Below are 13,359 nucleotides of genomic sequence, written 5' to 3' on the forward strand. Positions count from 1 at the left end.
CACTTTTTGATGTTTAGTATACCACACCTGTTAGTCAAACAATTTAAATATAGGTCTATACTGTATATAAATTTTTTCATCTGGGACAGCTGGAAAATTGTGCAGTGTGTTTAGGGCTTTATAGTTATTGATGTGAATAGGGCTTTATGCCTTTAATAGCTTTAACGAGGGAAAGAACTACAATCAGTGTGACAATGACAATGATGGCGGATGAATATAAAACTATTGATTTAACAAGATTGTATATATAGCCTATAAAAACATATTTTCAACAAACCATATCCATTAACAACTTCATAACTCACCGTGCATCTTAGAGGTTTACCAATTCTGAATATATCAAAACAATTTATAGGATTTTTTTTTTTTCATGTATGGAACTAAGAGTTTTGTATTCCACAGAAGAAAGATCTACAATTAAAATGAACTGAAACTCAAATAATTAAAATACCCCCAAATATCATTTTTAACAATAAAAAGTAAAGTTTATGCAGGCAAACACTGAATGTGAACTTGCCATTATTGCCTGGAAGTAAAAAAAAGTTTTTAAGGCTTTACTGCTGAAGATTATAACAGATTTTACTGAGAACCCACAGTTGACAGAGTTAATCTGAAAAGTTTAAGGAGGGCTGAGAATAAAGACGAGGGGGCTGCTGAAGCCCCTAAATCTGCTCAAGGATTGCCTGTGGCTGGAAAACATCAAATGCTCAGAGCTGCTGATGCTGCTGAGCTAGAATAACTACAACACCATATTCTACTAGAAGTGCCTTTGGCTAGTACTTGACATCTACCCACAAGAAATCAGTGATGTGTCGAGGCTGGATCCTACATACATTCATTTGATGAATCAACAGAGCATGGATGTAGAAATAACTGCCTTTAATGCTAAGTGATATGTTGCATTCGTTCCCATTCTCAGACAGATTATTAATATTTTAAGACCAATACTCAAACATCAAATGAGCAGTAGATTTTTAACAGAATACAGTGATATTCAACAGACTTTGAAGGACCAAAGATTTTCGCCTTGGGAAGGTGACAGATACATGTGATGGGTGAAATAACGACCGTCTGAACATATATACAAACAGTAACTTCATTCAAATTATGACATATAATGTCATTACAAATAAATGTCTAAGGCAAAGAAAGCTACATTTACAGCAGCTCTGATGAACACTAATAAATAAGCAGCAGTGATGAATAACAGAGAATAAATGCAAGTTGCAAGAAATATGTGCAAATTTGGAAAGTGTGTTAAAAAGATACCCCTATTAGTAGTGTGCGGGCATGAAAACAAACTGAGATCTACTGTACATAGCGTAGAGTTTGAAATCTACACTCAGAGCCATATTGCACTGTAGATCGTTTACATATTATCTGAAATCCATTTTCACTTAATGTGTGCTGATATAATACATCAAATTAACATCCTGAAGCTATGTTCTTTTAATTGAAGGAATGAAAGACTTTGGTCGAAAGCAATTCAATACATAAATGAAAGCCAATTTATAATTTAGCAGGCATAGGTGACTTCTAATGGGTATCATGGTGTTATTGGAGATCATTTACAACTCAATCACAGCAGCTGACTACCACTAGAGTTTGGCACATGAGCTAGTTCAGTTGAGACAGTCTCTCAGGCCTCGGCTCCACCTAGGGGAGTGGAGGTCAGCAGGTGGGCGGCTCTAGTGTGGATGATAGGCAGACCTAACTGGTGGAGTCTCCCGGTCACTCCTGTCCATAATGAAGACATTCACAGTGATTGGCTGGATTGGTGCCAACCATCGCCCATTAGTTTTCCATCCCTGCTGCGGCCTCTTGGCTGTCCTCTGTGAGCTTGTCAACTGAAATACAAAACACAATCTAATCAAACATCCCATAAATAGGCTTTCCTTAAATGCATTGCATCTGATGCTACAAGACTGAAATTGACTAAGGGGTAAAATAACCACTCTATAAGCAATAAAAATCAATACAAAAATGGTTTAAACTGTATTTGAAATGAAATAATAAATTGTCCAACATTTTTATGGACACTACCATTCCAAAGTTTCAGGTCAATAAGGTTTATTTATTTATTTATTAAAGAAATTAATACATTTAGTCAGCATGGGCACATTACATTGATCAAAATGCAGTAAAAAACACACCAAAAATATATATATTGACAGTAAAAATTCTGTTAAAGATAAATGCTGTTCTTTAGAGTTTTCTATTTATCAAAGAATCCTTTAAAATGTATTATGGTTTCCATAAAAATAATAAGCAGTAACAACCGCATTGATAAGAAGTGTTTCTTTAGCATCAAATCAGCATATTAGATTGAGTTCTGAAGGATCATGTGACACTCAAGAAAGGAGTAATGATGCCGAAAAGTCGGCTTTGCCTTCAAAGGAATAAATTGCATTTTAAGATATATTACAATTTAAATTTTATTGTAATAATATTTAAATTTAGATCAAAGAAATGCAGCCTTGATGAGCATAAGATACTTATTAAAAAAAATGTAAAAAAATGTAACTGTACACTTTAAAAAGTAACTTGCATCTGTTACCAGAGCTATTTCTACCCGATTTATCCCCATCAAAAATCGTTTTGTTTGTTAGCATTTAGGTGAATTCAGTGATGTTAAATAATACATTTGACTTGAATAAAACCAGCTAACTTAGATGTTAACATTTTTAGGCTAACGTTTTTTCAGTGTTGTGCATAAATTCATTTAAACGTTTTGAGTATTGCATAAAGTATGACAAAGTTTCTGTCATTTAAAATGAACTAAATCTAAATCTAATTTAAAAGATCTAAAAGATAGCATTGCAAAAATAAAGACATGATGATAGTAAGCCAGTGTTTTGAGAATAAAGACAAGTAGTAGCTATAGGAAAAATTAAAGATAATATTTTAAGAAAAACAAATTAATTATGTGGTTAAAGAGAATAACAGTAAACTTCTTATAATGGCTGACATGAACTTACTTGCAGCCTGGGCCTGTTTGTCTCTGGGGTCGTCTGTAGGGCTCAGATCATCAGGAGGCCAGCGCAGTTCCCCGCTCTCCACCTCACCGCTCTCAGTGGGCTCAACCACGATGGACGGCAAGCGTTTGGAAAGCTTTGGGATCCGTTCATGGGAGTCTGGGAAGATCTGTAACACAGGGGTCAAGACAGGTCACAGTACATGACAATTCGGTGAGCTAAAATGTACCTTAAAGTCTGAAAAGTTCTCAAAATGCCCTGACAGCTTTCAAGTTACAGCATGATTTGACCTTGACTTCCTCCATTAAAGATCTAAGGACCTCATCAAACCATAAAAATTGGAAGTAGTAGTTTTAATTTTAGCATTTTACCTCACAAAACTTTGTTTGATTTGTGCTTAACACAAAAAAGTAAAGAAAAATGAAATATGTCATGATACATTCATGATATGTTTTACTATGCTTAGAATTATTTACTGGAAAACAAAAATGCCAATTAAAAAGAATTTTTAAGGCATGCTGTTGTCAGGTCAGTCTATTTTAAACTTGGAAGCATTCAGCACTAAAGCCTACTGGAAAATTTTAGTGCATTTCCATTATAAGCAATCAGAGATAATTACTACTAGTATTATTCTTGTGTGCAATCACTTGTGAGTAAATATATGTTTAGAAAAGCTCCCCTCCAGCGGCTCCATCAAAAACTCCTTGATGGGGTTTTATTAATGATGTGTTTGGCATTCACCTCACTTCTTGTGTGAGTCCTGTTGCCTTGTTTAGAGTTCATGAGAGCAGGATGTGACTCACGTTGTGTATGATTATTTCTCCACAATTGCACTGAAGTGTGAACAAGAGCATCTTGAGTGTGTCCGTGTGTTTACAACATGTGGGCTATCAAGTGAGACATGCATTTTCTAAAAGCATCTGTACCGCCAACAGCAGAAAAGGGTGTGCACTGCATGTAGGTTTAAAAAGCACAGAAAGAGCATGCATGACAGGGTGAATGACAGATTCAGACAGGGTTCAGTCAGCTAGCATATAATGACACTGCTCATCCTGTTGTAAAGAAATGTTACTGATGATCGTTCCTTGAAAAGATTGTGACCTTTCAAGTCTCTCTTGAGTGTCTGAGAGGAATCTGAATTCATCCGGCAGGCTGTATGAACGAGCAGGCATCTGATTGGGTTTTCGTAGCGATGTGAGCAAAATGAAATGGACTCCAATCAGGCTGAAATGATGGAGGAAAAGCTCCAAATAGATCATGGAGGAGACCCAATGCAGTCATCCATCAGGTAACCAGAAAATCACTCAGCATGCATGTGTGACTTTCACTTAAAATGTAACCTATCCTTACCCTGCCCTCTAGTCGAATTTGATTAGTCAGTTTTGGCACTGAGTGCTCAAATAGTTTTGTTAAATGCCCCTTAAAGGTGCCATATGCAAAAATTGAGGTAAAAATATCCATAACATGACCTACACGCATCAAAAGAATGAGAAGAAATAAGGGCGATGATGTCATTAAAAAAATGTCAAGTTATAGTGCTGCAGAGACATCAACCTTAATTAGCATTAGCGTTATTAGCCCCGACCCGACAGGTGTCGTAATACCAGTCTCGGCCATGGGAGGCGGTATGCGGGCAACATAACCACCAGCCAACCTGCAATACACTAATAACTCGCACGGCTTGTGGGCGTGTACTTGAACCTGATGTCAATCGTGTGGAAAGTACAGCCCACTACTTCATTTCAGTTCAGGGAAGACAGCGTCACATTTATCTTAGCAGAAAGTTGAAAAATGTTGCGTTTACTTCACACAAGTAAATCGCCATTATGGCGAATGATCGGCCAGTGTTAAAGGCTACGCAGTTACCTTTCATTTTCACAGTGGACTGTTGTAGTTTCATTCAGAAGTTGATGCACCTCTACAGTTGTAAGATTGTACTTTTTTTGTTACAGAATAGTACCAAAACCTTACAGTTGTAAGTATATTATGTAAAATAATTTACGTTGCAGTAAGAGATTGCACTTTGCAATTCCTGTAAAACAGCATTTGTATATTTGTGTGTATATTTTATTTGTATTCATTTTTACAGAAGTTGATGAATATTCCTTTTGTAAAGCTAGAGAACTTGTTTGAATCAATGTTTTGTAAGTTTGAGCCATGTGTTATTTAAGGTCTGAAATAAAACAGAATGGAAACTTAAATATTATGTGATTTAGTATGCTTGCTTATCATAGGAAGTCATAAGAAATGACTCATTACTTTAAGGTAGTAGCCTAGTGAGAACAGCGTGTGAAAGAGTCAATTGCGTGTGTCTCACGGTGAATGCTTGAGAGTTGGCAGCTCTGGTTACGTTGGTTGCCGCTAGCTTTGATCAGCTGTCTGATGCTGACCAATGATGTTGACAGAATGCTGTCTGTCAAATTAATTTAATCCAAATAATAATAACTCAAAATGTAATATGAACAAAACGAATAGGAAAATATTGACTGGTAAAGGTGAAAGGGAGTAGCTTGAAGATGTCATGTTTTAATATCACTTGACATCACCCAACGTTCCTCTGGAGGCAAAACGTCCTCTTAGGCTTCGGCTATGGCTGTAGTGTTGTTGTGAAGGTAGGGGCGGAGCATAGAGACTATGCCGTTTCTCGTTACTGTTACTCTAGAGTAGACCAATTCACTTTATTGAGGCATACTGCCCCCATCTGGTATGGAATGTGGAGTATGACTTGATTTTTTTTTTCAGACATGACAGATGGCACCTTTAATGGACAGTCAACAAGAAGGATGACAAAATATTACATATTACAACTATAATGGACAAAAGGTAATAAAACTGATAGGGGATCGTTCACATTTCATTGCTTTGCTCTTTGATTCATTTTCTACATAAAATGCTGGAGTGGTGCGTGGTGATTTCTCCCAAGGGGTGACCACCCCACCTCAAGCAGGGATCCTCAAATCTGACCCAGTTAATAGTTATCGTTCTTGTTATGAACACCTAGAAAATGAAAACATCGCCAAGCAATGTCAAGAACAGTGAATCATAACATTTTAAAACTGGATAAGTGAGAAGTTAAACTAGAAGTAGGCATGTTACTTTGTAGCTTTAAATATGTTGTTGTTTCTATAATATTTGAAATAAACTATTACATACAAATTCATAAAAAACAAACAAACAATATTTGAATAATATTTCATGTCCATGCATTCCCTTTTTCTTTCTTTCTCTCTTTTTTTTTGGCAAATAGCAATTTCATGTATTCAGATGATCATTATCTGTATTAAATCCCTGTATTACTCTCGAAATGACAAGCGACTGTTATATATATATATATATATATATATATATATATATATATATATATATATATATATATATATATATATATATACTGTATATATATATATATATATACTGTATATATATATATATATATATATATATATATATATATATATATATATAATCTTTTAATTGTTTTAGTGTTTCATTAGCCTCGTTCCTCTTGAATAAACCACTGATATGAATTTCAAGACAGCATCCAGCCAGCTGACCGAGTGAAGCACAACCCACCTGTAAAGAGATGTTCTGCTCCTCAGATGCGCCGATCACGCTGAAGTCTCCCACCGCAGAGTCACAGCTGTTCATCACCTCCGTCATGCTGCCCAGTGACACAATTAAACCTACAACAAGTCAGGAGGAAGTGCATTTACAATCTGATAGTCACAGCGTCGCTCGGTCCACTCATTTGCCTATGAATGTGGGAGAGACTAATTCAGATGAGCCACCTGCAATAACCACAGCTGGGTTATTTTCTCATCTATGAAAGATCCTGCCAAAACCATCCAGCCAATCCATGCACACCTACCATGATTTTATGCAGAGCAAGTCTTTACATAGTTTGTTATTCAAATCAGCTCTTCCCCCATTTTCGAAGGAAATTACTTTCACACTCATCAGCTAAAATCAAGAGCGAGGATACATTCAGTGGGTCCCAATAATATCAAGGCAGTTCTCCAATTCATTCTAAATGCAAAATTCATCTAGGAGATGAAAATTAAATGGTGCAGAGCATGCAGTTGTGTGAAGTATATGAAATTGGAAAAGATTATGAAAATTTGTTCCCATATTAAAAACTCAGATAAACAGCATTCCTTATGATTAAAGAACCAATAAATATTTAATTCTTAAGGTAAACCTGAACAAATGTCACTTTACACATCTAACACTGCAACAACATAATATCTTATACATAATATCAATCTTAAATATAACTTTTGTTGGTGTGTAACCTAAGTTGTAAGTTGGTTCAGACATATTAAATTATATCTCTGACTTCAGTAAAATCAGTTAATGAAGATGTAAGCACATACAGTACATTATGAAGTTATCTGACAATTTTTTTTTTTTTTACAGTATAACAATCTATACAAGAACATTCATATCCTTAAATCTGGTAGAGCAGCATTCCAGACAGTGTTATTTAGTATTTATATACTATTATACTATTTATTAATTTTATGAATTAGCTTTTCTTTTTTATATATATTTTTATGCTTTAATTCTAAATTTAGTTTAAGGTAATTTGTTGTGTCATTATGCCATTTTTATTAGTTTTTGTCTATATATTGTTATATATAATTTTTGTTGTATGTTTTACAATATTTATTATTTTAGCTTTAATTACATTTTTATTTCAGTTTTAGTAAGTTTATGGAGATAAAATAATGCCTAAAAGATTTTCAGGGTACTATTTGTGAAAGTGTACATAAGATAGCAAGCATAAATTAATTTTGCATTCAGCAAGAAAATATCTGTAAATTAGTGTAAATCACATTTCAAGTGTAAGAAAAAAAGATTTGCAGTATGAAGGTAAAATAATGCCTAAATTTGCAAATAAAGGATAATAGTTGTGGAAGTGTACATAAGACTGTAAGCATAAATAAAATTTGCATGCATAAGAGAAGCTTTGTAAAGGTGTAAATCGCATTTTAAGCACAAGAAAAAATTATTTGCAGTATTTTACGGTTACTCATAAGTGTAATTGTTTATTTATTTTTAGTGTATATGCACGTTAAGAGTACCATTCTGGCATGAAAAACAATCCTGAACTAAATGAAGATTAATGTTTTGGCATGTGATGTACTTATTGAACCAATCAGATAAGAGTAAATGGAGAGTCAGTGAGAGCCTCATTTGATTGGCTACAAGAAGGTGGTGGACCGCCCTCCCTCTCACGCTTGAAAGAGTAAGCAAATCAAACATTTTGCCCCACATGCTTAAGACATTTTACAACAGTGTTTTTTTTTTGTTTTTACGCATAAAGATTGCTTCTTTGCAGTCAATCCATTCTGCAGTTTTTTAAACCAGGGCTATTCAATTGGTAGCCCGCCAATCATCTTCATCCGGCCCAGAAGAGCATGTGCAGATTGCATATATGTCTTGAATTGTGTTTGCACTAAGTCAGTTTGTCCACTAGGCAGCAATACTGGCCCGGGCCAGAAAAGGAAAAGACGCAATGTTGTCAAGTCAGCGGTTTTTCCGCGGAAATGGGCTACTTTAACACTGTTGCCGGAGGTCGTTTTTCATATCCGCGCAATTAAGCGACTCAATAACACGACATTTATCCATAGAAACAGTTTTTGTAAAAATTGGCTAACGATTGCGTCATAACCACTCGACTCTCTGTCGCACAGTAGAGAAATTACCGTACAGACAGGAGGAGAAGCTCGCAGGCAATTAACTAAATATGGCATACTGGCGTCACATTTTAAAATACTATACAAAATAATTAATCAGAATCCTTACTCCTGCTCACTCACGCCAAAGAACTCCCCGCTCAAGCTCGCCGTCTCTGCAAGATTAACGATTAATTTTTTTTTTGATTGACTGACAGACAACACAAATGTTAACATTTGATAGACATTGCTGTTGGTAATATTATATTACTACTGAATATGCATTTAATTGTAATTAATTATTTTATAGACCCCCCCCCCCCCCATAAAGAGATTGGGATGGCCCTCAACCCCCTTGGCCCCCTTCAAATTTTCGATTCTATAATCCGGCCCTCAGATGAAATTAATTGAATGGTACTGCTATAAACTATTGTTTTCACTTGCAAATCACTATTCACAGGCTTGCAGTACTTTTGACCGTATTTTAGCGAAAAACAACTTGCCAAAAGTGCAAGCGTGGAAAAATGGAAGTCAGAAGAATGCAGATCATATTTATTTTGCGTTAGCAAGAAGCTGCAGTTTCATAATAAATTAATTACACTAACAATTAACAGTAAAATGCTGCACATCATTTTTTCTTACCTTGAATGCGATTTACACCTTTACAAAGCTTTGCTTGCACATGCAAGGTTAATTTACACTTACAGTGTTTTCTACACTTCCACAACTTTTACCCTGTGTATGCAAATCTTTTAGGCATTATTTTACCTTCATATGTAACTTTAAATTATTTATATATTTAAGCTTTATTCAATAGTTTAAATTGAGTTTTTTAACAATGACACTTTATGGACTCACTGTAGTGGGGATTTTTCATTGACTCTTTCTACAGGTTACATCAATATGCCAGTAGATGGCGACAAGACAATGTATTTATGAGTAAGCCATTTATCATTCACTCAAATGATTTCTGTGAAACACTGATTCATTTAGGAATGAAACAACTAGCTGTCTTTATTAATGAGTCAAACAATTTGTTCAAAAACACTTTTATTCAGGAGCAGCAAAAAAAAAAAAAAAAAAAACAGTGTGTTTTGCTCAAAGAAGCTTTGTTTGGGAAAACATTTTGATTGATGAAACAAAAATGGCTAAAGTAACTGTCAATGCTGCGTCTAAGGGGGTCGATTTAACAACATTGTTGACTGTACACTAAACTTTTTAAAAACGCAAAATGCTTTTAGTACATCGTTGTCACATAAATGTACCCTAAAATGTAAGATACTGAGTATACTTTATTGAGTAGTATTAAGCCAACACTCTCACTCGTGCGATACTGCTTAAATAATACACAGGACAGACTGGATACATTTACATGAAGCTCACATGAGTACGGTTGGCTTGCATAATCTATCTGCCGCATGATCTGTCTAATGTGATGTGGAGCAGCTGGTGGTCCTGAAGGCTGATTCCTCAGCCCTCCGCTTGCCACATATGCACACCGTGCTCTGTGATGATGAAGGCTGGGTGACTAATACGGCCCTTTACCGTGAAAACGTGTATTACAACACATGGTATTAGTTTGATAAAGAATCGGATTTTGGAATTTAGTTGTAGCATTATTATTATATAGCGCATAAAAGGCATACATGCTTGCATTCATGCATACAAATGCTGCTCATTCACTACATTGCACATTCACACAACAAAACTGCTTTTTTTAATCTGATGATTTAATTAATCTGAATGCATATTATCACCTGATCATTTGCATGGATAAAACCAGTATCCAGGTTTAGCTGATCTGAGATAAGGCTATGAAGAGACCACAATGACGCTTCTTATGCTTTGATGTAGTGAGAAACAGAAAAGCTCTAAAGACAGGTGACAGGTAAAATGAGAGAGTCTTTTACTACAGAACAGCCACTTTAAAGATATTTTTGAAACCAAAGGTCTTGGTAGACAGGATATCATACTGTCATTATCATTGTAGTTTACCCTTGATACCATTTGGGAACTGGATGGCTCAACTGCATCAAAGGACGAGGGATACACCGGAAAAACTGGGGGGTGAGCAGATGAAAGACAGTAGAAATATGCAGTACTATAAAAGAAAAGGATTAAAGGACGGTATAAATGAAACGATGAAGAACTAAACCATTTGAACAAAAGAACGACATCTATACGCACTAAAAAACAGACCCACAAGCTACAATCTTACACACTGCCATCGAAGATCAAAGCAGTTTAAAGACAGACCATGAAAAATCTTCCCCAAAACTTTTTTTTACTAAAAGCGCCATTCAGATTAATTAGCAGCACACAGATGCTGGATGGCAGGCAGATAAAGAAACTAAGCGGTTTATGTTCTCTGCCTTTAATGTTGGTTGGAAATGGACTGATTATTCATGCTCGCTAGTCGCTATTATGTTGATGGTGACCAGCACAAATACAGCTCACTCCCAGACCCTTGTTAGCATACAGGCTTTTTCATTGGTGAAAGTGAGTGGCAAAGACAAAAGGGGCTTGAGTGAGGGATCAAAGGGCTGTGCGTGTGCTTGGTGCCATTTATAGTGAGACAAAGCACTGTGGAAGACTGGCTTTGTAGGCGGCCACACAAAGACTACATTTGCTCATCAAAATATTTTCAGACGGGCAACCCTGAAAAACAGTGCAGGTGTTATTGTTGGCCATTGCACTTTTGAGTATCTGTTATTTTAAAGAAACCCATGCTCAGTAAACTCCTGGTGGAGAGCATGGTGGTTCATTACAAATGCTATTTTCTAATTTTCTACCATTTAAAGGTGTCACGCTGTGCATGGCTCTGTGTTTCAGTGAAAAATAGAGATGGTATCTGAATAATTTAATATGACTGGGTGCAACGACAGACCTCACCCCCTTCCTGGTGACATGGAAAATCTTACTCAAATCTAGGCAAATGACCGATACTGAACTGACTGGTGGCTACATGCGGTCAGCATGAAGCAATAGCAAAACTCTCATAACTACATGTTACCATCACAAACCGTGTGCAAAACACACTTCAAAACATGCTATCTTTATAATTATTGACTGCTGAGAACAATACAACAGCAAAAGCCAGAGCATGACTGCAAAACAAGTCATTATGTTGAACAAAAACATACCATCAAATGCAAAATTGGAAAAATAGACCCATGAATAAAGCGCTGAAAAGCCATTGCTAGAAAACTGCCAATAGAAATGATCAAACATTAAAAAGACATTATAAATCTGCTTATCTGCCTCTAAGAATTGCATAATGTAGCTATAAAATGAGCTTCACGTTTTCTTTTTCACCTACAAATGTAACGTCTGACAAAATGTACTGACCTTCAAGTTATTATTTCTTATTATAACTTAAATAGCTTAATTCTAATTTATTATCTTAACTAGTTTTCTGAAAGAGTATTGTTATGCACAAATTTGGCTATAGTAGGGCTAGAGTATCTTTTAATGTTATTTAAAATATAAAAATATTAATAACACCGTTATATGTATTTTACTATTTTTTTACTCGTATTAGCCTACCTTTTCTATGAATCCAATTCCTCCGCCAGAATATAGCCCCTCGCGTATCATCAGAAGGTTGTTATGCAACAAAATAACGATCCACTATGGGTGAAGCGCAGTGATATCCTGCACAGGTATTGACCAATCAGCATGCAGACCGGAACTATTCGTTGTTGTTATATCACTTTTTCCAACAAATAATTAGTTAAGATTAGGCTACCTAAAAAGTGTCAGGTACAAAGATTATGTTACTGATTTCAGGGATACTCCTGTAACTTGTAGCCTAATCAGTGCCAGGTTACATTTCAGAAATAATTTACGTAGCAAGGGAGAAAAAATGAGTTTAGGAAGGCATGAGGGTGAGTAAATGACAGAACTATTCCTTTAAAATCTAAATGATGTAATACTTTAATAAGAACTTAAATAATGCTAATGGTAACAGAAATAGGAATAGTAGGCTATTCTACACTTGACTGTTATTTTAATTATAGCACATAATTGGTCACGGCATCAAAAAATCTAGTAATCGGAGTAATCTTGAATTTCCGTTTTATTTTCTAAAGTTTTGCCTTATTGCCAGAAACTTGCAGGCTAATTTACATGCGATAAACCTATTCGAACTTACTTAACCAGTTGCAATGCGATGCATCTTTCTCAAAAGCATGACAATATCTAACACTCCGTGCACTAAATGCTGATGAAGCCTCTCAGTGTGCCTCAGGCAGCTTGCTTCAAACTCTAGCGCGCACTGAACACGGAATTTGCACGGCTGTTGTGTAAAGTGCCCATACCTGTAGCCGTCGGAAGTGCTGTCTCTCCGCGTAAAGCTCGTGACTGCTGCTCTCTCCAGAAGATGTGAGTGAGTGAGTGAGTGAGTGAGTGCTAGACTCGAGTCAGATTCTCGCAGACTGGAGCCCTGCTACTGTTACTTCAGAGAGCGACTGTAATTTCATGCGCACTCACCCGAGTCACAAGAGCACGAGTGTGTGTGTGTGTGTTTGTGAGAGAGAGAGACAGCGACACACCTCTCTTCTCGATGGTTTTTAGATGCAAATAGTTTAGCGCATAGATTTATTATAAACCATGCATTTTTAATAATAATAATATAGTATGTTTCAATCATGTTATCAGCACTGTAAACTACTTATACAATAGCTACAGTATTAAAATATAGCATA

General features: G+C 35.8%; 1 protein-coding gene across 2 annotated transcripts; it reads right to left on the reverse strand.

Moving 5' to 3' along the window:
* Positions 1 to 864: 864 nt before the first annotated feature.
* On the reverse strand, positions 865 to 13,151 carry si:dkeyp-72h1.1 (uncharacterized protein LOC799956 homolog). 2 transcript variants are annotated; one of them, XM_052585721.1, is made up of 4 exons: positions 12,973 to 13,151; positions 6,549 to 6,658; positions 2,979 to 3,144; positions 865 to 1,847 (listed from the first exon to the last, which is right to left on the reverse strand). In XM_052585721.1, the coding sequence occupies exons 2-4, from the start codon at positions 6,633 to 6,635 to the stop codon at positions 1,795 to 1,797; spliced, it is 306 nt and encodes a 101-aa protein (XP_052441681.1). In that variant the 5' UTR covers positions 6,636 to 6,658; positions 12,973 to 13,151; the 3' UTR covers positions 865 to 1,794. The 2 variants fall into 2 exon arrangements, with proteins under 2 accessions (XP_052441681.1, XP_052441682.1); XM_052585722.1 differs by lacking the exon at positions 12,973 to 13,151 and adding an exon at positions 12,200 to 12,262.
* Positions 13,152 to 13,359: the final 208 nt, after the last annotated feature.

The sequence above is a fragment of the Carassius gibelio genome, chromosome B20 (assembly GCF_023724105.1).
Source record: "Carassius gibelio isolate Cgi1373 ecotype wild population from Czech Republic chromosome B20, carGib1.2-hapl.c, whole genome shotgun sequence".
NCBI classification, from domain to species: domain Eukaryota; kingdom Metazoa; phylum Chordata; class Actinopteri; order Cypriniformes; family Cyprinidae; genus Carassius; species Carassius gibelio.

Excerpts from the sequence above, each read along its gene's own strand:
- si:dkeyp-72h1.1 (XM_052585721.1), bottom strand. The coding sequence starts at position 6,635 with ATGACGGAGGTGATGAACAGCTGTGACTCTGCGGTGGGAGACTTCAGC. Across the intron at positions 3,145-6,548 it reads AGCAGAACATCTCTTTACAG|ATCTTCCCAGACTCCCATGA; the intron begins GTGGGTTGTGCT and ends CCTGTGTTACAG. Across the intron at positions 1,848-2,978 it reads CAAACAGGCCCAGGCTGCAA|TTGACAAGCTCACAGAGGAC; the intron begins GTAAGTTCATGT and ends TTTGTATTTCAG.